Source organism: Xiphias gladius, chromosome 24, assembly GCF_016859285.1.
Source record: "Xiphias gladius isolate SHS-SW01 ecotype Sanya breed wild chromosome 24, ASM1685928v1, whole genome shotgun sequence".
NCBI classification, from domain to species: domain Eukaryota; kingdom Metazoa; phylum Chordata; class Actinopteri; order Istiophoriformes; family Xiphiidae; genus Xiphias; species Xiphias gladius.
The window spans coordinates 25,756,364-25,782,109 of record NC_053423.1 but is presented as its reverse complement, the minus strand read 5'-3'; the positions used below and the strand labels follow the sequence as shown (position 1 = coordinate 25,782,109).

Here is a 25,746-nt window from a genome sequence, read left to right as displayed (position 1 = left end):
TTCCATGTTCACCGTTCGAACTGAGCCGCCACACAACAGACTCACGATGTTAGAAAAAGGTTCCCACCAAAACAAAGATGAATTTTTTACGTCGGAAGTTGGAGGTAATGAGTCCAAATTCAGTCCAACTATCATATATGTGTGTGTGTGTGTGTGTTAGGTCCTGATGTCATTTGATGTTGTTTTTATGTCATAATTATGAGAAAATGAGTCTAAATTAAGTCTAGATAATAAAATAATGTAAATCTTACATAATAATCGCTGAGATTTTGATCCTTTTCCTGCAGATGACTGAGTCTCATATGTAAAGAAATACAGCGAGATCAGTCTGATCAGTGACTCTTTGTTTGAGGTGTGTGTGTGCGCGTGTGCGTGTGTCAGTAGATGGCGCTGTCGGGCTCTTTTCCCGGAATATAGGCTACTGTGCGCGTCCGCGTTTCCGAGCGCGCGCACGAGCGTGTTGAGAGGGAGCATCTGCCTCCACGCGCACGGGCACACGCGCACGCACCGGGAGGATGCTGCCTCGGTCCAGACAACATCCGCGGAGCTGAAGACGAAGAACCGGACGCGGACTACACGGACGCACCGACACCAACGCCGACTCCAGGATCTACCGGCGGCCGGGCTGCGCCTCCTCCCCGTCGGTGTGATTCTCCTGAGAGCCCCGGAGCGACTGAGGCGGGAGGATGAAGAAAAGCAGCCAGAGCAGAAGGGTAGGACCCGGGTTTCTGTCCGTTCACCGATCCAGTCACAACCGAGTCCGCTCCCCTCGCTCACGCACTCGTCATCCGGTCTCATCGGCCTGAAACGGGCCTTTAACACTCTGATAGCGGGATTAGGATTCAGGCATCTCACCCACACAGCAGCCCCATGTTCAGTCATGTCAGCGGTTAGGATCAGCACGAACCAGGATCCCTCTGATCCCTCTGATCCGATGTCGATCATAAACCAGCACAGAGGAGAAATCTCTGTTTTCACTCGGGTTCATGATTCGCAGCAACTTCCCTCCGTCTCCGCGTCTGGGTCTCAGTAAGCAGGTCTCGGGACCAGGATTTGGGAAAGAGAACGGATCCACGTATCAGCTGTTCGGACCTGTGTGACATGACGTCCCTGATCCGAACTCGGGTCTCGTCCCCGACCTTAGATGAAACGCGAGATCGTGTGAAGTGGATGTTCTGCAATAACGGAACCTTAACCCGGATCAGTCGGTCCCTCTTTGAAAGCGCCCAGTTCAACCCGAGGCGGACTCAGCCTGCAGACTGTAGGATCCGGATTCTCCGCTGGAACAAAAGTTACGTTCAACCGGCGAAACGGACTCAACGCTCGCGCTCATTTGACCCTCTTCACCATAGAGAACCGGAGTGTTACCGGATCCGGAGCAGCGTTGAAATCGGCCCCATGTTAGAGTTCACTCGCGTTTTCATATCGAGTCTTCTTCGGGAAAATTAAGAATTTCCCGCTGAGAAGTACCGGAGTAAATGTACTCAGTTACTTTCCTCCGCTGACAGGTAGTAAAACAGGACAGTAACTCTGCCGGACGAGGGGACGTTCGGGGGAGTCTCTCGTGGCTCCAGCCGTCCCGTGATCCGTCCACATGATGCTCCCGTGGTGTCTGGCCGGACACCGAGGGACCTGTTCCACAATACTCCGTGTCCAAGCCGACGTGGTCTGTGGTACAGGTTCGACGGGGTTCAGCCGAACTGGCTCAAACTGATTCGAATATAAGAAAGTAGTCGAGGATGAAACTCGCCGCAGGACCGGACAGGGGACGCGCTCGTGTGTCATTAGGGTGAACCGGCCCTTTGACCCCGAACTCTCCTTCCTCGCGTTCTGAAAGCGGGTGAGTAAAAAGACTTGGTCCCGCGATGTTGGGAACCGTTGCTTTGTGATCGTCCGAGTCACGGGGAGTCCGCCTGACGGCGTCTCCTGCCCCGGGACGTCTGCGTCTTCACCGTTCAAAATCTGGGCTGCGTGACCGGTTGGGAAACGTCAAGGCCCTCGAACAAACTACAAACCAGCCTTTGATCAGAGCGAGACCGGGAACCACGAGTCCCACGTTTCTGCCAAGTCGCTTATGGATCAAAGGAGAAGAAAACCTCAGCGGAGAGAGACCTGAACCAGATCTGGACAATGTGGACGCTCGGTTAACTCCGGTTCTTTCAGGCTCACGGTCGATTCACCGTTTAAATCCTGTTTGTCTTCAGGGGAGGATGAAGACGAGTCGGTCCAGACCTCGCCCGCGTCTGGACCTTCATCCGTCTTCTTCCTCACATATACAGTCATTTAACGCATCAGACCCACGGAACCAGTATGAAACAGGGACTGAAACGCGGCCCATTAAAACCACGTGTTCACCGGCAGCCGCTTCCAAGCCGGAGTCCGCGTGACCCTTAAATTCAGCTGACTTCCTGTAACCTGCGGCAGGTGATCAGGACGTTTACCAAGCCTCGGCTTGTCTCGGCTCAGACGTGTTTCGCGTGTTGAGAGGAATCTGGGGAACCAGGCGCAGGAACGGCTCCTCCTCCGTCACCGCTGGCGTCCATCATCCCCTCCTTCACTCTCTTCCTCTTCTCCTCCACCTCCTGTCAGGTTCATCCTCTGTTTCTTCCTCCTCCATCCTTCCATCCTTCCGCAGAGTCCACGTTCCTGTCCTCCTTCAGTTTTGCTTTTATCCTCCTGTAACTTCCTCTGTCAAAGCGTAGCTCTGTAGCTTTTTCTTTCTCACCTTCGTCTTTTTCTTGCTACCTTCCTTCCTCAGTAGTTTAATCCTCTACTCGAACCCCAGAGCGATTCTCCCGAAGTCTGGATTTTCAACATATATTTAAGAATTATTTCTGAGACGTCCTGATGGACAAGTGGTTCTGACGTGCTCGTAGCGGCTGCGGCGCCGCAGGTTTAATTCTGGTCGTTTCCTGTCATTAACTTCACTGCGAACCGCCCGAAAAAGGCAAAACTGTGAGAACGTATCCTCAAAACATCTGGATTTTGGATGGTTGATCTGGTTGTCCTGCTGGTCCCCGCAGATGTTTCCATCAACGGGTTGTTGGGGGGTTTTTTTTGTGTCTTTGCGGGTTTCTGTAGTCCCTCTCTGACCCCCGTTCTTGCGTGTTTCAGGGCGTTCAGGACTCGGGTCAGCCGGCAGTCCAGCAGCCGGACAAGTTCGGCTGGATCAGGAAGTTCTGCGGTCGAGGGATCTTCAGAGAACTGTGGAGGACCCGATATGTGGTGCTGAGAGGAGACCACCTCTACATCTCTGACAAGGAGGTAAGTCCTCATCCAGGACTGAGCTTAGACCACTTTAACCACTTTAAAACGAGTCACCCTCAGTTTACCTGTGCACCAGCAGCACCTGCTTTGTGTTCCTTACACCTGCCACATCTGTAAACGGCCGCAGAAGCACGAGCATTGTGAAGAATGACACTGAGCACATAATCAATATCCCAGGTAAACTGACCTCTGGTCTTGGACAGGATTGGTCTGTTGTGGGCCTCCAGCGCTGGGCTGAGGTCTGGTGTCACGTTCACGGCTGGAAGCTTGAGAACAGAAGGAGTCGGAAACATTCAGAAATCACTGGCTGAAATCTCTAAATCTGAGCCTTCGGGTCTCTCTTGCGTTTTCCCAAAACTGCCGCACCACGAAACCAAAAGGTTCTGGAAACAAAACACGGCACAGGAAAGGAAGGAGAACCTCTGGGACGAGTCCATTTCAGAGGTACAAGCCGGGACTCGCACTGAGACGCTGTTTGTGTGTCCGCCGTGCGAGAGCAGCGTTCGGCCTCTTTTGAAAGAAGCCGGAGATTCAGACAGGAAACATACGCCCAGAGAAGCGGGGACAAAAATGTCTCCAACCAGGGACGTCAGAACCACCGGGACACCCCCAGAGATTAAGAAATATTTAAATACATTCTCAAAATTTCAGATAAACAAAAGGTGCGTCCTCTTGGTCAAGAGGTTTAAGGTGCCGCATCAGACCCTCAGGGACCCGAAGCCCCAATTTTACGCTGCTCCATTTCTGTCTAAATAATTTGATTAATCTCAAGTTTGTTTGAAATTTGCTCCACTGAAGCAGAATGTCAGCGGAAACGAATCCTCCATCCTCCATCTCGTGGAAAACCAAAATCTGGTTTTAAGACCTGAGCAGTTCCACTTTATTCCGCATTTCCTGAAATAGAGACCGGGGCTTTTATTTTCTAATTCCCTCTGTTAGATCAGTATCACTGGTCACGTTTGAACTGTTCTCTAACGGTAGATCACGGTACTGCAAGGACCCATTATGATCCACCCTCGTTTTCTCCCCCGCCTGTATTTAGGCTCCGACCTTTAGTAGCATAAAATGCCAAAAAACTCAAGAAACATTCTAGAGCCAAAAATCGTTTTGAGCAGCTGTGGAACACACGGGCAGCGGTGGAGAGGCTGAAGGTCAGAAGCCTCGGGGGAGAAGCGCTGCAGGGATTTCAGCTCGTTCGGTTCCAGTCCAGTTTGTAGCCAAGCCGGGAGTCAGCAGCTGTTTGGTGTCAGACGCGTCGCTGCAGAGGAAGAAGAGAAGAGCGGCTGAACTCTGCGGCGCTCTGTTGATAATCTGGATTCTTCTTAGAGTCAACAAATCCCGTGAAGACGCCCAGACGCCTCTGGGTCAGTCCTGTAGCGAGAGAAAACCATCTTCTCCTCGGTTTCTCTCTCACAGCAGTGAAACTTCCAATTCAGTTTCCTACGACAAGGTTCAGAAAAGGAAACATTTCTCTTGAATTTGTATTTTTGATGCCTCGATTCTGACAGAAAGTTCTTTGGATTTTAGCGCCGTTCATTTAAGGAACTGGACGTGAAAGAGCCTTTTCCTTTGGGGCGGTTTGGTTAAAGTGCGACGCGGCCCGATGGCGTATATTATCAGAGAACGTCCACATGAGGCTGCTTTAGTTTAAAAAGTCATCTTTCGCTCCTTGTTTCAGCCTCTGGACTAAAACAGGGTTTTTCCAGAGTCTAGAAACCTTTCAGGTCCTGCACCGTGTACATGGAGAAAACAGCTGTGTGTGATCCACGTAGCGGAAGATACAGATGTTGGCACGAACCCGATTTGTGTTGGATCTGTTGATGAAATCCAGATGTTATCAGCCGGCTGTCTGTGTCTGTGATGCAGTTTTAAAGTTTAACTGAAAGGAGGATGAAGAGGAAGAGACTCACCTGTTTTCATGTCGTCCAGCTGTTTGACTGAGGACGGACTCTCTGCTAAAACATAGTTTGAACTTAAAGACAGCAGTTTTTAGCCTGACGCTCAGCATCAATGGAAGGAGGACCAGCCGACAGTTGTTACACCGGACACATCTGCAGGGACACCGCCGGTCACCAAAAGGCCTCGTCTACATCCAGCGGAACGACTTAACAGCTCCTCAGAGGACTTGATTCAATTGTCCCTGAAAAGAGTCCCGCTGTTGGATGAAACCTACTGTAGGAACCAATGGGCTCGGAGCGGAGGGAAGGTGTTGAGAGACGCACTGACGCCGCTGGTTTGGTCACTTCAGGTGTTTCAGGGGCGAGTTTTGAGTTTGATCACAGAAGAAGTGAAAGATCTTCTTCTGTGTTTATTTCAGCTCTGACGACGCTGAGTCGGACTGATCGATCATGTGACCTGTGACTTCACCTTCGTGACCTTGGTGTCTTCATAAAGACCAGACGTCCCGAGAGACGAGTGGACAGACACAGACTGGGTTTTTTTTGGGTGGGGTGTCTGTGACCTCAGATACACACACACACGCAGGGATGGTGCAGCTGATTGGTCGAGCTGGACGTTGCTGTCTGAGCTCAGCAGACGACTGAATCTGATTATTTACTGAAGAGAAGGAAGGAGGGAAGGAAGATGTGTGTGTTGTATTTCATGAAACATGGCTCTGTTTCCCTGCTCTCCACCTTTTGTGAAGCTGCTGTCTTTCTCTTTTCTTCTTCATATTATTATTGTTACGCGTAAATGTCACAATGTTCAAAAGTAGGTGATTTAAGAAATGTGATGATTAGAGAATTACAGGATATTACTCATCATTTAGTGCATAATCTTTAACTACAAGTGTGTGTCTTCCAAATCCCTGAGTTTGGATTAAAACACCAAGCCGCTGGTTTTCACAGTTGAGCTCATTAACTTCACGTCAGGTTTTAGACTGATTTCCCTGCTTCCAGACGGCCGTTGGTGTCGATCCATTTCCATAAAAATCAACCTGCAGAAACTTGAAACCTGCAGCAGGAGGACGATCCGTCGCAGTCAGTGTTTCGGAGAGTTTATTGTTCCGTCGGAGGCACGTTAACGTCAGGTTGTAAAGAAGTTCAGAGCGGAGACTGTTGTAAAAATCCTCCTCGAGGTTTGTTTTCAGCTGCCGAGCAGAAGCCGTCGATGTTTGATCATCGTGTCGTCTTCCAGGTTGGATTTCCTGAACATAAGTCTACGCTAACAGAGTGATTTTAGGACGCGGACTCTCAGATTTCAGATCGTTGCTGAGTCCCTGAACGCCTCCCAGAGGACAGGTGCGGCAGGTCTGGTTGGATCCTGAAGTGCCGAGTGATCACACTGACTCTGCAGTTCTACGTTATGTAACCGTTTGTTATGTAACCGTACACTCACTGATGATTCTGGGACGCTGACTCAGACACTTTCTCTTCTTTATTCTTATCTCAACTCCAGGATTTTAGTTGGGCTGATACACAGACCTGTGTAAACTCGTACAGAGAGCACTGGCTGATTAATGCCATCAACGTGTCGCACGGCAAAAAAACTCCCCATAGATTATATTTGAGTCCTGGAACTCTTATTTACGTAGACAAGCTGTGGTACAAGTCAAAAAAATCCACCGGTGCAGCAAAGATACTCAATTTGCCTCAAGACTTTTCCAGAAACAAGTGAAGGAATGATGCAAGAAAAAGGAGACTTGATTTTAGAAAATAGTTAAAGGTGCTATGTGTGAGTTTTTGTTGTCGCTTCATAGCTAACATTAGCATTAGCAGCGGTTTACTCACCAAGAGCTTCAGCCATCGTTGTGTTTACAAGACCAGAGGTTAGAATACGTCCTCTGAGCAGAGCTACGTCTCCGTCCTCCCGTGTTGGACTGAGGACAGACTGGACGCTACGGAGGCGAGACGGGCCGGGGCTAGCTGGTTAGCATGCTAACTTCGGTACAAGAATAGAAGTGCTAGAAATGGAAGCAAAGCCAGAGTCAACGTTGGCGTTGCTTCCCACGGCTGGAGTCGGGTCTGGGAGAGTAAAGGATGAAGTTGGGATTCATTTTACATGTTTCTGTGACTGTTTGTTTCATGTAAATGAGCTTTTGTTTCAGCAGCAGAAAAACGTTGATTCATTCTGATTATATTTCTGTTGTTTCTCTGTTTCTGTCGACTGAACTGAACTGAGCAGCAGAACAATGACCCATGTTAACCCACGACTGTGTGTGTGTGTGTTTGTGTGTCTGAACTTCCTGTAATTATATTTTTGTCGTCATCAGTCGTCTTGTTTCAGCAGAAACATTGACCCAGAACATTTTAATACAGCAGCAGCCTGAGGGAGGCTTCACAGTGTGTGTGTGTGTGTGTGTGTGTGTGTGTGTGTGTGTGCGTGTCCGTGTGTGTGTGTGTGTGTGTGTGTGTGTGTGTGCCCGTGTGTGTGTGTGTGTGTGTGTGTGTGTGCGTGTGTGTGTGTGTGTGTGTGTTTGTGTGTGTGCGTGTGTGTTCGTGTTCATGGTCTTTAAATCCATCTGTTCTTCTTCACATCATCCCTACATGCAGTAATATTAAAGGCTCCACCCTTTGTTCTTTAAAGTTAACAACTTTGCTGCTCTGTGTTGAGAACAATTCATTCTCTGACTTTTGTGCGTTTGACAGCTTCTCTCTGACTTTTATTACGACCTGTTTGGGAAGATTTTTTCCTGTTTGGTTTTGGATTCGTGGAGATTTGATAACGATGCAATATGATGACGATACGATATGAGTTTACCGTCATTTGACACTGAAATTCATTTTACGTCCATTACGGCAGTTCCAGATTAAATGTCCAGTTACTCATATAACACTTTCCCCTGTCACAGGTAACACATCACCTCACAGCGTCTCTTCTGACTCCTGTGCTGTCACTTTATCTCAATAACTAAAGTACATTTATTCATTATGCCATTTTGTCATATTGTTTGACGGAAGTAATGTCACATGATGCCACCGATAGGTTGTATGGGCATTATTAGTCTGTTCCACAACGTGTAACTAAATGTAAATGTAATTCTATGTATTTTTGGCTATCAGAGGACAGGTGAAGGTCGTCTGTGCGAATGTGAAGTTTTCGGGCTCTGAACTCTCGTCTCCCATGAACAATGACTCGGTGACGTAGCTTCAGTCCGAGCTCCCCAGTCTGGATGTGGAAGTGCTGCAGCAGGACCTGGTGTCAGCTTCTGGTTTCTGTCGACAGACAAAAGCATCTTTTAACACGTCATCGTCTCGTTCCTCCTCACGTCTGAGTCTGAAGGTTTAACATCTTCTTCTTCTGCTGCTGCTGATCCTGTTCAGACAGATTTGAAAAGTTTGTTTATTAAAGGAAAAATGACGACACTCAGTGTGTTTCTGCTACCAGGCATCGTATTGATCATAGTGACACGGATATTGACGCGTGTTCGACACCCGCTTCCACACGTGACACTCACACACTCACACACACACACACACACACTGAGTGACCCCATGTGACCTTGTTGATGTGAACACACACTGATGTTGTCCAGATGGATTTAAGGACACACACACACAGTGATGAATGTTCGATCTGAATTTGAGGATAGGCGTGCCTGCTCGTTTGTGTGTGTGTTTGACCTTTAGTTGTGTAAAGGTTCAGATTAAAGGGACAGTGCAGGTTTTTGTAATCCACATCAGCTGATCTGTTGCAAATTATTTGGGCAGATAAATGTTTTTTCTCACATTTGTATCTGAATATTTAATGTTTTTTTTATTTGGAAAAGCTTCTGATAATCACATCATCAAAAAATTGAAGCTGCTTTTGTTCACTTGTCTTTGAAACCGAGGACTCGTTGTTTCATAAATGGTTGTAAACTGCACGTTCTGTGTTAGAACCCAGAGCTTCAGAAGTGGAGCAGCGTGACGGATGACCGACAGTAGATCTGAGGCCTGGACTGTAACTAAAAATTCATTCATCTGAAACTTCTTTTCTAGATTAATCAGTTAACCATTTGCTCTGTAAGACATCAGAAAACAGTCAAATAGGTCCGTCATTATATCTTAGAGCAAAGGTGAAATTTTCAAATGTCTTGTTTTGTCCAAAACCAAAACAATTTTAACACATTAAGTCCCTTATTTATTCCATATAATCAGTTATAAATGGTTTATAACGAACTAGAATGTAGTTTATAAGCAGTTGTTGGGACACGTTTCAGTGTTAATATTCAGAATTTACTCTAACGTTTTTCCTATGAAGACATATTTGTTGATGACTGAAACACAGGTGATGCTGGACGTGTACCCAGGTGTTACAGAATGTGTGACAACAGACACTTATTTATGTGTCAGTGCATCTGTGTGCGTCTCAGCCTGCAGCTACGTCAACATGAAGCCGTGTTTTCAGGTAGTCAGCTGTGTTTGTTAAATTTTAAAACACAGTTTTCACGTGAAACCGGTCCGTGTCCGGACTGACAGAGTCTCAGGCGGTTTCAGTTGAGAGCTGTGAACCAGGATCAGCGATTTAATCCCAGAAACACTTTGCGTTAACCAGCAGTCGTTCCCAACCTGCTGCTGCTGATAGAATCAGTATGTTTTAATAAAACCAACATAAAGCAGAGTCCCGACGGCAGCTCTGCTGTGATCAGACAGATCCACATTTAAACCGATGGATCTCAGAGCGGACTAAAGGTCGTCCTCTTCGCTTCACCGTCTCACAGCTCCGACCCTCGCTGAGCCGCTACAGCTTCGTTCAGTAAAGTCTCCGTTTTCCCTGAACAACTGAAACACTGGGCTGCGCTTTAAGATCTACACAACAAGAACATTTGTAACTTCCTCAAAGACCTCTACAAGTTCCTGAACCTCCTGCAAGACCCCTAGAACATCTTAACTTTCTCAAGAAGCCCTGGAACACCCTCAGGGACCTCCAGACCCTGCCCACAGACCTCTATGGCCTCAGCAGTATCTCTGGATCCTCCTCAAGGACAGTTTGAACCTTCTATAACCTCCAGGGCTTCTGGAACCTCCCTCCGTAACCTCATCAAGGACCCCCACCGCAGCTTAACCTTCCCAAGAACCTCTGGATCCCCCTCAAAAACTCCAGGAATCAGAATGACGCTCACAACCACCACAAGGCCCTTTGGACCCCCCGTGGTCCCTTTGAACCTCCTCAAGTACCTCTGCAACCTCCTCAACTGTTTTTGTAAGATCTCAAAAGATTATTCCCCAAATTGCCCTATGGGGCAAAAAAGACATTTTTTTCGTCACTGTGGAAAATGAACTAGTTTTCAAAGCCACTTGTGATTTCACTAAATGTGTCAGATGCTGAGGTTGTACTGAGGATGTATTAATGTGAGTATCGTTGGCCTTTATATAAACGACCAGCAGTGATGGGAATAAACCTGTGCGCTTTCTTTTGCGTCTCCAGGTGAAAGATGAGCGTAAAGCACAGGAGGTGTTCGACCTGGCTGATTACGAGCGTTCGGAGGAGCTGAGGAAAGCAAAAAGTCGCAGCAAGAAAAACCACAGCCGCTTCACTGTGCTGCGCTGCAGACAGCCGGGGAACACCGTGAGTCAATGACGACGTCTGCAGAGGCGTTGGAGGAAGAGATGGTGGTGGCCCTACACCTGACACACACACACAGACAGGGGTCATTTTAACGTTTGAACTATTGTGTATCTAAAGCAACGTTAGAGCCTGAGGACGTCAACGTGTGAGCTCATAAAGTGAAAACTAAGCCGCGGTTTACACCGAAGGTTTATTTCCATGAGTGTCATAACGTTATACAGTGTTAAGATGCTTGTACTGTTCAGTGATTCTCGAATAATGACCTTTGAAATATGATCAGTTTATTACTGCGTTCGCTGTATAATACAGAACAGCTTCTAATCCCTCTAATCCTTTCACTTTTAATGCTCAGGCTACGTTTTCTACAACCTGTCTGCCTTAAAATAACCACTGCAGATGCATGTGTTTACTCGCTGATTTAGTTATGACCTCCGCCAGTGAGCTTGTGTTTTCACCTCTGTTGGGTTTTTTTCGTCAGCAGCATTACACAAACACCTCTGAACCGATTGGCACCGCACCGGTTGGAGGGATGGATCATGGGCCAGGGAAGAACCCATTAAAGGGAGACATGCCTTTTTCAAACAGAGAAGAAAGGCAGCAATCGAAATGAAGAATATTATAAAGCTATCATTATCACAGACACGACAAAAAGCAGTACACAATACTTGATCATCTATTCTTGATTTTCTATTTTCTACTTTTCTACATACAGATATTTTTTACCTACAATTTGCTCTTAGCTTCCAAGTCCACCTGTACAGGTGCAACTCAGAGAGTTGATACTATACCTCTACAATAATTCTAATAACTCTATAAATAAAGTTATTATTATTATCATTATTTATTAGTTTTTGTGGAGGACGAGTTTGCTATATGTCAGAGTGGATGGAAGCAGTTTGAGCCCAAAACAACATTCTTTGCTACTAAAGTAAAAAGTAGGAAAAACATGACAATTTCTCCTAAACTGTCCAATAAAATTGGTTTCTGAAACAGTTGGAGGTGTGGAATAGGTAATGCGGAGTCATGCTTTATTTTTATTCTAACCCACACCACACCATTCCTCCGGCCTAAACCCTCCCGCAGCCGATTTCTTGGTTAAAGATAAAGTATTAACAGATTTTCATGATGGCTGATTGATATGTTGTATAAAGTTACAGCAACGACGGGACCAAACTCTGAGCCCTTCCTCTCAGTTTTCAGTGTTTCTGTCTTTATTCATCTTCATCCTCTCGTGTCCGTCCTCTGTGCTCAGAGATTACACAGCCCCCGCCCAACTCATACTAACACGTCATTGGTGGATTTCCTCTTACATCCGTGTCAGGATTGGTGGATCAGATTTAACATCACCTGCCCACCCTGCCTCGGCTGCAGTGATTGGCCGAGCCATTTTTTTTTTTTTTTCTCCTCTGAAAAGGTTTAATCCGCAGAATCCCATTAGTCTGTCAGAGGACGAGTTACAGCAGAATAATCCCTGCAGAGTCCAAACATGTTCACATGTCAGACTGCTGCAGTTTATTTCAGCCTCCATACGGCGCTGAAATCAAAGTATATAACAGATAAAGTCAAAGGACAAAGATATGAAGACAGTAGATCTGAAAAGCCCCACATGTCTACAGAGCATTGTTGAAAAAGTCTGCAGCTGTCAACCATGGCCACCCGGAAATACTGGAGGATGTTAATGTTGTTTCTTTAAATCCTTCTCTGACACGTTCTGTCTTTACAAAACTTCCATCGTGATTCTCTAAACATAAGCTGGTATAGCAGAACACGACTCGAGTCAGTTTCATTTCAAAACAGTGAAATTATTCTGTGTTAGCTTCACTGATATTCATGTAACTCTCAGTCCATTTTTAAGTACAAACATATAATCATGAGTCAAGAAAGTAAAGTCAAGTAGAATGAATAAGGACTTACCGGTCGCACACTAGCTCCAGCCAAGAACTGACCTACAGCAGCTGAGTAAGGTCGCGTACGCCAGCTAGACAAGAACCTTACTGTGCTAGCTACACTACACCTAAACCAGTGGTACCAGAATCTTTACAGTCGCCAGCTCGATTAAACATCGGTTACACTAGCTACGTCAAATAACCTACTTACATCAGCTACAACGGAGTCTGGATTTCACATCACTCCAGAAGCTTGAAACTCACCTATCATTATTTTAAAAATTCAGTTTTTGTCATCAGTTCAAAGGTTTGCCTGAATTTTGTTTGACAGATGGCTGTCACCATGTGTCTGAGTGTTTCCGGTGGTCTGTCTTTGTCTGCGTGGAAAAGGCTGGACAGCTGACGTTTGCTGTGTATTTAATGTTTTACCAGACGCAGTAAAGTTCATTTGTCTTTTTGTAGGTTCCCAACCTCGTGTTTCTAGCGGTGAGTCCCGAGGAAAAGGAATCATGGGTCAACGCTCTCAACGTGGCAATCATCAAAGCCAAGAACAGGGTTTTAGATGAGGTATGGGTGGCCTTTCAGCTAACATTTGGACGTCAATATACCTTAATCACCTTATTGAAGAATTGAACACCTTAGTGAAAGGTGTTGCCTAAGTTAATTGCTAATTACTGACCATAATAAAAAAGCCACTGTACCTTCTTGATAAACCGTGATAAATGATCTACATTGGATTTAGCTGAGTCACTAGTGCAGGGCAGGCTTTAGCCATTTTGGTCCACTAAGCGAGATTAGGATTTGGTGCCTCCCAACGTCATGGTCACATTTCAGAAGTCTATGAGTTGTTAACAACTTCTCGCCAAAAATCAAAGATTAGAGGAAAGGTCCAAAAACTGAAAACAGATCAGACCAAACCGGTACTTTTACTTTAATACTTTAACTTACATTTTGCTGCTTATACTTGTGGACTTTAACTGAAGTAGGATTTTTGATGCAGGACGTTTTCTTGTAATGGAGTATTTTTACTTGCTGTATTGGTGCGTTGACTTAAGTAAAGGATCTGAATACTTTTGCCATTCAGATTCATGTCCTTCAAGTTGTATCTCAGTCTAGCAGCTATTGTAGCATCATTACCTAGCATTAGCTTTGTTGCTACTTAGCTAGCTAGCTACTAAAAATGAAACGTCTACACACAAAAGGCATTTTACTGTTAACATAAGACGACATGCCTCTATTCTCTTCTTTCCTTTCCTCCTCTTTTCTGCATTTTCGTCCTTGAGCACCTGAAGACTTGGACCTTTTCATTATGAAATAATTTGAGCTGATACTAATCGAAGCGTCCATCCGGCTGATTCAGTCCAGCATTTGCCACCAGTCAGTCAGTGTTACGCCCCGGACTTGGGCTGAGTGATGCACAGTTGCACATCAAACTGTTCCCATTGTGCCCCACTGTCAGTGTGCAGTTTGCACAGTGCAGGTGCGGGACAGGGCAGATGAAAAACTGCTGTTAACTTGTGAGTGACAGTTCAGGGGGCTCAGTACGTTTATTACTGTAATCAAAAGGCTGTTTTCAGTGATGTTGTTGTTACTGTAACCGTGATTAATTAAATTATGTCGGTGGCATTCTTGTGGCGCCCCCCCTGACATTCTACGCCCTAGACGACGGTCTACGTCGCCTATGCCACGAGCCGGCCCTGCACAAGTGTATGAAACCATATAAACCTTTTCACCTTGAGGCAGGAGGTGTACCGTTGGCCCGACTGACGGACTCTTCTCAAAGCCTGGATGTGTTTTGAAACCCTGCCAGATGTTTCAGGAGGCACTGTAGTCAGCTACTATGTTTCTGTCCAGGTGACCATTGAGGAGGATAGTGCGCTGGTTCATCCCACCAGAGACCGAGCAAAAATCCCTCATGGCCGCCGACTGCCGACCAGAGGACACCTCATGGCCGTGGTACTGGCATCTTTTATTATCTTGCTCCCATTTTAATCTATTCTGTCTTTCTGTTTTTCTTAATCAAAAGCCTTTTTAATCCATGACATTAATATCATTATCTTTAATAAAACTATATTGTCTTGCATCACTCACCCCAGGCCTCCACCTCCTCCCATGGCATGTTGACCCTTGACCTGGTGGCTGAGGAGGATGGTTTCTCTCCAGACTATGATGGCGACTCTCGGGAATCCTGGGAGAACAGCTTCCGGGTCGACCTGCAGGGGGAGGGTTCTTGTGGACAGGTCGCAGTTTTAGGATCTCGGGGTGTTGGGGGTCGTCAGCGGGCCGGCACCGATGTCTCAAAGCTCAGGGTGACCTCGAAGGACACTAAGGTGAAGACTGGCAGTCTGCCCAGGGGGAGTGAGCGGTCTTGGGGTAAACAGTCCAACCCGGAGGCCTCCATGGTCCACAAGACCCAGCAGGCGCAGGTGGGTAACACTCTCATCCTCATAGACCGTAACATCTATTGCACTGACCATTAATCATTTTCTCATTTTAACATACATACATTCTATGTATTCTATTTTCATCTTTCTTTTTAACTTATTTTGATTATTATTATCAAGTGGGTTTTATTTTCCATCTTACTTTCCATTTATTGTGATATTCTCTCCCTGTTTTTATGTTCATTCTATGTCTGTTTTCATGTGAAGCACTCGGTCCATGTAATATGTTCTTTCTTGTATGAAAGGTGCTACGCAAATTAAGTTCATTATCATTATTATTATTATTATTATACTTATTTTTAACATACATGGTAATTTCATGGATGAATCAATTAGTTAATTATAGGGCTGAGACTGACCTACATAGCTCAGAACATACACCTGCACAACCCTAAATCTGAGACCGGAACCCCGAAGACCCTTTGTAACTGGCACCAACTAGCATTGCCAAATTCTGAAACCCAAACTCAACTCTAGACTAAATTTTTGTTTCATTTCAAACTCAAACCTGAGCCGAGCCTGAATCTCTACACACAGACCTGATATCCGGTACTTCGCTGGGGTGTGTCGGCGTTTAGTGGCCCAGATTTTATAGGTTTTTTTTGCTCAATTTCTTTGACTTTTTCACAGAAATACAAAATGCAAATTCCTGACTGACGTCCATGTTTGTTTTGGTGCAGAGACACATGGGATTTTGTTTTCCTGTAGGATTTTCATGGCATTAGAACTTGAATCTAGTCTGCGTTATTAAGTGTGCTCAATGTAAGACCAAAAACACACTGATAAAGTGGTAGAAGTCAATCGTTATTATGCAAACACACTCTTAGTCCAATCCAGAATGACCCACATTTACCACTGAACCACAGATGTAGACAGCAAACTTCTACCGAGCGTTTCCTTTCAGGTCCTCCAGGCCCAGTCTCAAACGCCACAGCCTGGGAAGAGGTTCGGCATGCAGGGCCGGAGTCGCTGTGCCTCCATGGATGAAGTCCTCTCCTCCAGGTACACAAACGCCTAAGAGAAAACCAAAACTATCACCGGAGGGGCATTCAGGAATTCACTTAGCCAAAGAAATGCCTCACCCTGTCTCTAAGGGTGAGCCCAGACACCCTGCAAAAGAAACTCATTTTGGTCACTTGTGAATCCAGACTCATTCTTTTGGTAACTACTGCAAGGTTGGTACAGATATTTATCATGACAGTCTGGTATAATGCACTCCACACCAGTCCACCATTGCAGGAGTTAAAGTACAGCAGGGTCTTATTCCAAAGTGGGGGTAAGATCGATTACCTATCAGCAACAAATTTCATGTCTCTGCAAGTCCATTTTAAGAAAATGAACTGAAAAAAATGGCTGTCCAGAAGGAAGAAAATTGATCTAAAACCTGATGGAAGATTTGGAAAATATAAAGAATCAGTGGAAGTATGATGTTTAGCTAATGGGTCAACAGGTTAAACCACTAAAAATTCTAAACTCGAGGCTCACTTACTTAGCTATTCCCAAAGCTTTTGGGCATATAGAAAAATGTGTGTTCCCAAGGTCAAGAATGAACCTCTTCACTCAAAAAAACCACTATTACGTTGCTTTAAAGTTCAAGTTTTGTTTATAAAAGTACCGAATTCAAAATCTTCTTCCTCCGCCCCTCCCTCAGACCGGCGATGATTCGTTCGGAGTTGCGGTCTGCTCTTCGTCGTTGTCCGACCGAAGAGGAGGCGGGCGGTGCGGCTTCGGTGCAGCCGGTGGGTCAGCTGCAGAGCCTCATCGCCCAAAGGATGCAAAGAGCTCAGGAGCTGCTGGAGGAGATGAGACTGCAGGTCTGACTGCTTCATCCATCCTTTCGATTCATCTATCGATCTTTTGTATGACGGGAAACTTAAGTCATTGCTCAAGCAAAAATTACGGCGCAGATGGAAAAATGGGATACAACAAAAACTAAAACTATGCGATGTGATTGACAGGAGTTGCAGAAAGCCAAAGCAGAGCGAGAGCGAGGAGGCGGCTCACCATACCTTAAGGGCATCGACTCCCCTCGACTCCATCACCTCAAGGGCTCCGACTCGCCTAACTCCAGGTCAGTTTAATCACTTTCACTAATATTTAATAATATTTTAACCTCCTAGAATGCACACTTTTCTCCCCAAGTCAAATCAAAGTGAAGGTCTTTCAAGTCTGGATTGTTGCTTGGTCTGTTTGTTGATTACCCAATACAGTTTATCATGTTGGGATCAATGCATTGCCTAAAGTTGGTACTGGCACTAAGAGGCCAGGGCAAAGCTCCGGGGGTCACTGAAATCATAAGGTTCAATCATCTGGGTGCCAGGAATTTCAACAATTATTTCATGTATGTTTAATTCACGATGAAGGTTCTGCTAAAGGGAAAGGACAACATGCGTCCTAAAGTTTGAACTACTTGACCTAAACCCAGTGGCGTGCGGTGAGATAGGCAAGCAGAGCTGAAGGACCAACCCCCAGTGCACTTCCCCAAGCATCTGTGTATAATAATGTGATCAATACCATAACTCGGTTCATAACTGAACAGAGGGAGCTGAGTCAAGGGCTACTTGACAAACACACTTGTCTGTAGCTAGCTATAGCTAGTCACATGTCAAAGATCCCAGCATTATCCTCAATGTGCAAACGTCCAAAAAATGTTTTCTGCTCCCCCCTCTGCTTGATAAACCCCAGCCTTTGTCAGTGGGACACGGCCACACCCATGGAAATGACGGAAATGATAGCTGCCGCGGCTGGTAGTCAATCTAGCTTCCAGAGACAATGGCCTAGTGTGGCCACAAGATGGCAGTAATTTACAAGATGAATACAAAACGGGCGACATCAGAACTTTTATGGGGCAGAACGCTGTTCTGAGTCGTAAGGAGAGATATCGCTTCCACTTCGGTATCGTTCTAATCGATGTAAATGTACGCACTAGAAGCCAAACTGTCAAGTATCTGACAAGTACTTGAAACATACCGAAGCCTTAAAGAGCTGCAGTAAATCCCGATGAAATTTGCCCGATTGTTTTTAACTACCTTGTCAGAGACAAGTGTTTGTCAGACCAAGTTCTGTGGGTTTGAACGATGCTTGTCTGCACAAAATGAGTTGATAAAGATGGAAAAACAAAAGGTCTGAAAGGACTGCAGAGACAAATTACCCAGGCAGTATTGCACTGTGAAGCCTAACGGGATCAATGATTGTTGTCATCCTCAGTAGGTCTTCAGGATCTCCAAGGAGCAGGAGCAGCGACTCTCCTCGCCTCCGGGGAAAAGACTCTCCTCGCCTGAGAGGGAGAGAGTCTCCTCGATCCAAAGCCAAGAAGAATCGCTCCAAAGGGACCGACTCGCCTCGCGCCAGAGGATCCAATTCACCTGCCGCTAAAGCAAACGACTCTCCTCAACTGAAAGATTCACCTCGACTGACGGCCACCAACTCTCCACGATCAAAGAGCTCTGACACAGTCTGTTCACCAAAACTCATGAGATCGTCCAGCTCCTCTGGTCCCAACAAGGACTACTCTCCTGTACAGAAGTCGCCCGAATCGCCTCCACGCATCAGAGGACCCGACTCCTCTCAGGTTAAAGGATCTGATTCACCACGAGGCAGCGAAACTGACTCCCCTTGTCTGGGGAGCAGCAAGGAGTCACCCTGTGCGAGTCAGAAGAACTCCCCGAGTTTCTCTGGATCCCTCGAGTCCTCTCAGCCCAAATCCCCCGACAAACACCGCCTGTCCCCACCTCCGCCATCCTCACCTCCCCCCATGCTGTCAGAGGAGGACCTGGAGGTGGACAGGAGGCGTGCCGAGGCGGAGCGCCTCCTGGAGGAGGCCGTGTCATCGTGGAAGGAGGCGCAGGAAGTGCTGCAGGAAGTGAAGGAGCTGCAGAGCCAGACGCTGCGGCGACAGCGCAGGAGGACCTACGAAAAGATGACACCGACAGCTGCGGCGGCCGGGTTGCCCACGGCGTCCATGGCAACAGACGAGGACGACACGCCCGCCTCACCGACATCACCTGAGGAGGATGATGAGTCGGAGACACCTTGACCCGGATTTTTTTCTGACAGATGTTTACGGAATTATTGAATTTTCCTAATGAAAGTGGCAACGTTTTTCGGCAAGCTTACGCACAAACAGGATTTGAAAAATTTAGAGTTTTTAATTCTATCCCTCAAATGTTTTTCATCTTTTTAATGCAGGGATGGTGGGATGCACATGAACACTAATGCAAATGTGGATTATTTTGAAACCAGCAATCTACAGTTCTTCCCAGGGGGTTTAATGACTTTAATCCTCCATAGAGCACTAGACTGTCACCAGTCAGACGCCCTCTCACTTCTGCTGCCCAATTTTATTCCACAAAGTCTCTTTGTGTGACAAATGTGTCACATTTAATTTGAGTAAGTACAGTTTTAATGGAGAGGCAACCCCCCTTCACCTTCTCTAATGGTGCTGCACGTTTTCCTTTGTCTTTTTTTGCTGAAAGTGAAGTGAAAAGCCTCTCTGTTGATTTTGAAGACAATTTTTTCCCCCATGAGTTTTTGGTAAGAGATATTTGGGGTTTTCAAGGAGAAAAAAAAAGACAGTTTGTCATTCAAAGACATTTTTTTCCAAGCGAAGATGTCAACATTTTTACAATGGGAATCTTTTTCAATGATGGCACTGAAGAGCACTATGTTTCCTATGGGCACGGTGGGGGGGGGGGTTTGCTGTAAATTTCTTCTTTTTAGACTAAGAATACACCGAAAAATGACACTGATTATTAAGAATTTAAATATCAGTTACCTGATTTATTTGCTATATTTGCCAATATATACTGTATTATGTCTTTTTCTGTGACGTTTTTTAAAATGATCCTATAAATTCTCAATCTCTAATTTAGTTGTAGTCTTGTATTTCCCACCCAAAATGAACTTCCAGCTCACTGTTGATAATTTTAACATCAAGAGATTTTCACATTATCAGTAAGTTTTGTCGAACTACAACAAAAATCAGGGGCTTAAATTTTCTAAATCATGAAGACAGACTAAGCAATAATGTCAATGAGGTACAAAGAAAACGTCTTCTCTACGACTTCAGTCGTTCATCAGTTATGGGCTGAAACAGAACAGGAAGCGTGGCTAGATTTAAAAAGAAGAGCTGTTGGGCCTCTAAAAACTCCTGCCCCTCCCGCTCTCTGAGCAGTAAGTAGTCTTTCTTTTGCAAGAACACTACTTGGCTACTTGGCTTTAGATTTACTTTGCTGTAAAATGTCTTAATGTCGAACATAAAAGCATAAACGGAAATCCTGAAGGTGTAAAAACTAAATAAATAAATAAAATTAAAAAATTGATTTTGAGACCATTTTCAAGACAGGATCAGGTCTCAAGATCACGTATCAAAGCAGGACCCACCTTGAAGCACCACCACCTGGGTTATGTCGGCTGACAGTTGTGTTTTAATGCTGCATTTTCCCAAGCAGTATGAATTTAATTAGTACAGTTAGAATCCGCCTGACACTGGCTATCGAGACCAACATTGATTTCGTAAATTGAAAAAAATCCAATGACATTAAGAAACATTTTTGATTGAATTAAAAAATGATGACCAACGTATATACTGAAACGGACATTTCACACTTGAAATGTAAACTTGACATTTACATCTCACAGATGCGAACAAATGATGAAAATTTATGCGTCGCACAAACGAGCAGACGACGTAATTTTCACGTCCCGAACCTAAGTGACAAAACGTGTCACGGACAGACATGAGAAAATGTGTGTTGCAGACACATGAAGAAATTTGCGTCTCATTACAGTAACACAAAACACTCACTTCAATACAGTAAGAAATATTTAGAGTACGTAATTAGTGCTGAAACCATTAGTCACATAACTGCATACTAACTTGTACATTGGCATAAAGTATATCTATAAAAAAAATCTAAAAACATTCTAGTTCAAGCAAACACTTGAACAGACTCGAATAACTAATATTTTAAATCAGTAATGGAAATAATTGTTAGCTGCAGTGTCTCTCTTGTCGAACATGAACTTTCACAGTAATGTGCTTCTTGGAAACATGGACGACGAAATGACCCGTCGTTTCAGACGTTTCCATGCTGGGTCAGATGTTTGCTGATAAACATCAGCAAACCAATAATTGGTCTCTCCCCATTTAAAGGCCACATTTTGTGTCTGTACTGTAACGTTATAAAAATTCACATTACTTTATCTGTGAGTCTGTGTTTTTCAGTCACTGCCGTCACCTCACCATGTTTTAACGACTTTTTCCCTTTTCGTCATGAATATTAGGATGAACTCAGTATGTAGAAGATGGCACTGACACCGTCAGAGGTAAAAACATGGATTTATTTTACTGTAAGTGTTGGTGAAAAGATGTCGATGTCTTTTTTTTATTTATTGTAAAGTTTATGCACATTTAAAACAACTTTCACGACCAGATAATCCACTGTGTAATTTAACATCACGCTTTGTCAAAATATGAAAACAAGTTCATTCAAATGTCGTTTTCTTTCTTGCTCATTTTATTTAACTAAAGATTTATACGTTGATGTTTTTCGAATGATGATGTTTGAACTACTGTAAACAGCAATGCATTGTGGGTAAATGGTGCCAAAAAACAGCGTTTATTTTCTGTTTGAGCATCCAGACCTCGTCCTCACATGCAAAATAAAACAAGCTAAAAGGAACGGCCAGTGGGACGGGATCATTTCAACCGGATGACTTATGTGTCGATCTGTGCTGTGTTGTTGATTTGCTCAGCTCAAGTAACACTAACGTCCCTGATTTACTCCAGAACAGGTAAGTGCTGACTGGAGAACAGACATGAACAAACGACACAATTTTACAAGTGTCCGTCCACCCACAGTTTGACTGTGCTGACTCGGCTGCGTACGCAGACATTCACATGGGTAGGTCTGTTTTGTTTTCTCACTGCTGTATAACACCATGCCAAAAAATCCAAACAGTGTTCTAGTCAAAGTAGGAGGCTCAAGCTCCATGAAAAGCACTTCGGACGAGACTTAAAAGTCTGGCTAAACGAGATTAGCTTGAAACTAGCCTGCCGCTATCAAGCTAAAGTCGTTAGTCTTGATGTTTGTATCTCGCTATCTGAGACATGAACGTCCACTACAGGAAGCTGTTTTAGTCGCGCGACTTTAACCTCAACTCAACAGAAGGTCATTTGCTGTAAACACGTTCTTTCCCTAAACTTTATTATACTGTAGCGGGTTGAGACTGATAGCGTAGCATAGACTATGGTAACAGGGAATTTAAAATGGTTTTAATCACCCGATATTCACATTCAGTCTGGTGGTGGAGTTGTAGAAGTATTAGAAACTAAATGTACTTAAAATATCCAAAGTATAGAGAACTCATTATACAGAACGGCCCCGTCGGTGCTATTTACTATATTACTGGATCATTATTATTACTTTACTTTACTTTAATAAGACGTCATATTTTTATAATAATCGCCAATTAATTTTCCGTCAATCGAATAATTGTGTCATCTCTACTTGTATTTACTTTTGTGTAGTTTAATCTTTAACAAAGCATCATATTTTTCTAAAGTCTTCATATTTGTAGCTGGACCACGTCAGAGGGGCCCGCGCAATAAACACGAATCGCTGTGATTGGCCGAGTGACTGAGTGATGAAGTTACACCATTAGTCGTCCGGCCGAGTGATGGACTTTCCCCATTGGTCGTTGCTCTTCCCTTCCTGCTTCACACGACAAGAACATGATTAAGACTTTTTCAAATGACGGTTTTTTAGTGACTCTCTCCAGTTATCTGGAATTTGGACTCGGGTCTAGAAATGACACTTCCAGATCGTGGTCCCAGGATCCATGCATCCAGCTGTGCTATTGGCCGACAGCCCAGACTGAGATTCACATCCCACTTCTCTTACATTAGTTGTGAGGACACTCATTGACATAATGCATTCCCTAGCCCCTAAACCTGATTCTGACCTGAACCCTAAAACCAGTTCTGAAACCTCAAACAGGCGGATGAAGGTGTGAGGACCGGATTTGTCCACACAACCGTGGAAAGACGTGTACACACACACACACACACACACGGGCCAGTGAGCTGTAATGAAGAGCAGGAGCAGATGTAGGGCAGGACAAACAGCATCGCTCCATTACACAGTTTCACCTCTACAACAGACACACACACACACACACACACTCATTCCGTGTGTGTGTGTCTAATGCATGAGTGAGTGTGTGTTTACGTATGCATGCGTGAGCATTTCTCGATGAGTAATCTGCTGCCGTTGCGCACGCCGTGTTTGCGTGTCGCTGCATCTGAAAACCTGATCCACTTTAAAGGAACAGTCTGCCTCTTTTAAACGAACCCTCTGCTTCACTGTTCCAGAGTCAGATGATTCATATCAGCTTCATCTCTGTGTGTCCCGACGCTGCTTAGCTTAGCTTAGCACAAAGACCGGGGTGAGGAAACTGTTAGCAAAAACCCGGTTTTACCCACTGATGAAGACCCGCTGAGGCTGAAAGCGTCTCGTGTTTCGACTGAAACGTCCGACTAAATACGGGACTTTAAGACTCTCATCTCCCTGTGATCTGCAGCTTCAGGCTTCCTGGATTCACTCTAAGGCGAGCGCAGTGAACACGAGGCCTCTTCCTCCGTCGTTAGAACTAGGAGCTACTTGGGTTTTCCTGTGAATTTTCACTTTATGCCTCTGCTCCACTACATTTATCCAACAGCTGTAGTCACGTAGCAGGTTAAGATGTTCCACAGAAGACGCGATCGGTTCATCAAAAGTAAGGATTAGGTGACAGTACATCCCCTAGTTTAAATCAACCTGACCTCCACCAGCAGTACTGGAGAAAGAGCTTGGATCCATACCACACTACAAATGTCTGTTAGAAGTAAAAGTCCTGCGTTCAGAATATTACTCCACTAGAAGTACAGAGGTTTTTATCAGTAGCATGTACATTAATACGTCTATAATGACGATAATCCAGTGGTGTAATACGCATCATACAATAGCATAACATTCTTTTCATTAAAAATACCTTTACTTTCAAATCGTTTTCAAATCTTGTTGCTAATGTTTTCTCTCAAGTAGCAAATTGAATGCGGGACCTTTACGTCTAGTATGGTCCTGATACTTCGACAGGATCTGAGTACTTCTTCCACTACGGCAGAGGACTAAAAGTCCAGAAATGTGGACTCTGCTTCGCAGATCCGGATCAGTCACTGACGGCACATTTGTTACCTCCGGACAAACAGATGCTGGTGATCTTCTTCACCAGCATCCGTTTGTCAGCAGGACCACACAAGAACTACGGATCCCGGGTCAGGGAAGACCCGATCCAGTTTGGATGTTTTCCTCTGAAGTCTGGTGTGTGTGTGTTGTTTGACATTGGCCTTGGCGGAGGTCTAGTTTGTATATTTTAGCCTGTATGTAATTTTCACATTATACTCGTACGATAAGGGCCTGCTTTATGACCTGATCTTCAGGGCCCCAGATCCAGGTTTTTCCATCCTGGGTCCTGTGCTCATTTTTACGGCCACTGTGACTGTGGCTCTGACAGTAACTGACTCTGAAACTTCGGGAACCACGACTCTAGCAAAATAAGGCGTCTCTGAAAATCGGCGCCAGCCTCCTAAAGCTTTTCGAAAACCTTAAATTTTACGTAAATAATTTCAAATGCTCGTCCCGGAGTTAAGCAGCGTTGGAGTCAACGTCAGCGCTGCGAAGAAAAGAGCGTGAGCGGTTTCCACCATACGCCGCCAGAGTTGCCAAGTCCTGTCTGAGTGTTATAAAGCTCCCTGCAGTGGTCTGGTGTCTGATCCACCTTTAATGTCACAGACCCGTCAGAACCGGTACCCGGTTCCTGGGGTTGGTCAACAGGGGCTCAGCATCTTTTAGCCTGGGGCCCCTCAGAGGGTCAATCTGGCCCCTGAAGCCCAGAAAAAAAAATCAGATGCCGAGCAAACAACAAACTGCAGCTATCCGCTGAGGTGCAGGTGTGTGTGTGTGTGAGATTTACTGAGGTAAAAACAGTGGAGGCAGATTCACGTTCCCATCAGAGTCTAGTAAATTATTTACACCGACGCTGTCCCTGCTGGGGGGCGGGGGTAGTAGTAGTACATGTTTTATTAACACACACACATTAAGACACACACTGTCAGAGGTGAGGTGTGTACCAGGTCAGTGTTACAGTTTGTTCTCATTTAAAACAGCAGGGATTATAGAGGAGGAGAGTGTGTGTTACAGTGTGTGAGTAATAGTGTGTGTGTTGGGGGATGGTGTGTGTTCATTGTGACTCAGAGCCCTGCAGCGTCTGTTCAAAGCCTCGACCTCGTTTATTCCTCTCCTCCGTCCTCGTCTCCTTTCCTTTCTCCTTATTCCCTCACTCTGTCTCCTAGAAATTATGTTTCTTACTGCAACAGAAATGCGTTTTGCAGGAAACGTGGCAGTGACCAGATCCCGTTTTTACGTTTTTACATAACGAGGAAATGTTGTTAATGTACGTTTCTGACAAGTCGCAGACACGTTGACACAGGACGAATCAGTCAAACGTTCAGAGACGACGTGTTTGTTTTCCTCCAAAATGTCTGATCCTGCAGCTCAACATCCACCTGTGGAGACTCCAGTGGTTCATGGTTCTGCTCAGACTCTCGCAGCACCTGGTTC

At 45.2% G+C, this 25,746-nt stretch overlaps 1 protein-coding gene across 1 annotated transcript; it reads left to right on the top strand.

Moving 5' to 3' along the window:
* The first annotated feature begins 686 nt into the window (after positions 1-686).
* Positions 687-19,731, top strand: plekho1a (pleckstrin homology domain containing, family O member 1a). Its single transcript, XM_040122130.1, has 10 exons — positions 687-713; positions 3,115-3,264; positions 10,615-10,755; positions 13,104-13,208; positions 14,496-14,597; positions 14,738-15,067; positions 15,990-16,087; positions 16,737-16,899; positions 17,044-17,156; positions 18,293-19,731. The coding sequence occupies exons 1-10, from the start codon at positions 687-689 to the stop codon at positions 19,119-19,121; spliced, it is 2,058 nt and encodes a 685-aa protein (XP_039978064.1). The 3' UTR covers positions 19,122-19,731.
* Positions 19,732-25,746: the final 6,015 nt, after the last annotated feature.

Bases quoted from the DNA above. Each gene is read 5' to 3' on its own strand.
- plekho1a (XM_040122130.1), top strand. From the start codon at position 687: ATGAAGAAAAGCAGCCAGAGCAGAAGG. The intron at 15,068-15,989 runs GTGGGTAACACT...GTTTCCTTTCAG, and splicing joins ACAAGACCCAGCAGGCGCAG to GTCCTCCAGGCCCAGTCTCA. The intron at 16,088-16,736 runs GTACACAAACGC...CCCCTCCCTCAG, and splicing joins GATGAAGTCCTCTCCTCCAG to ACCGGCGATGATTCGTTCGG.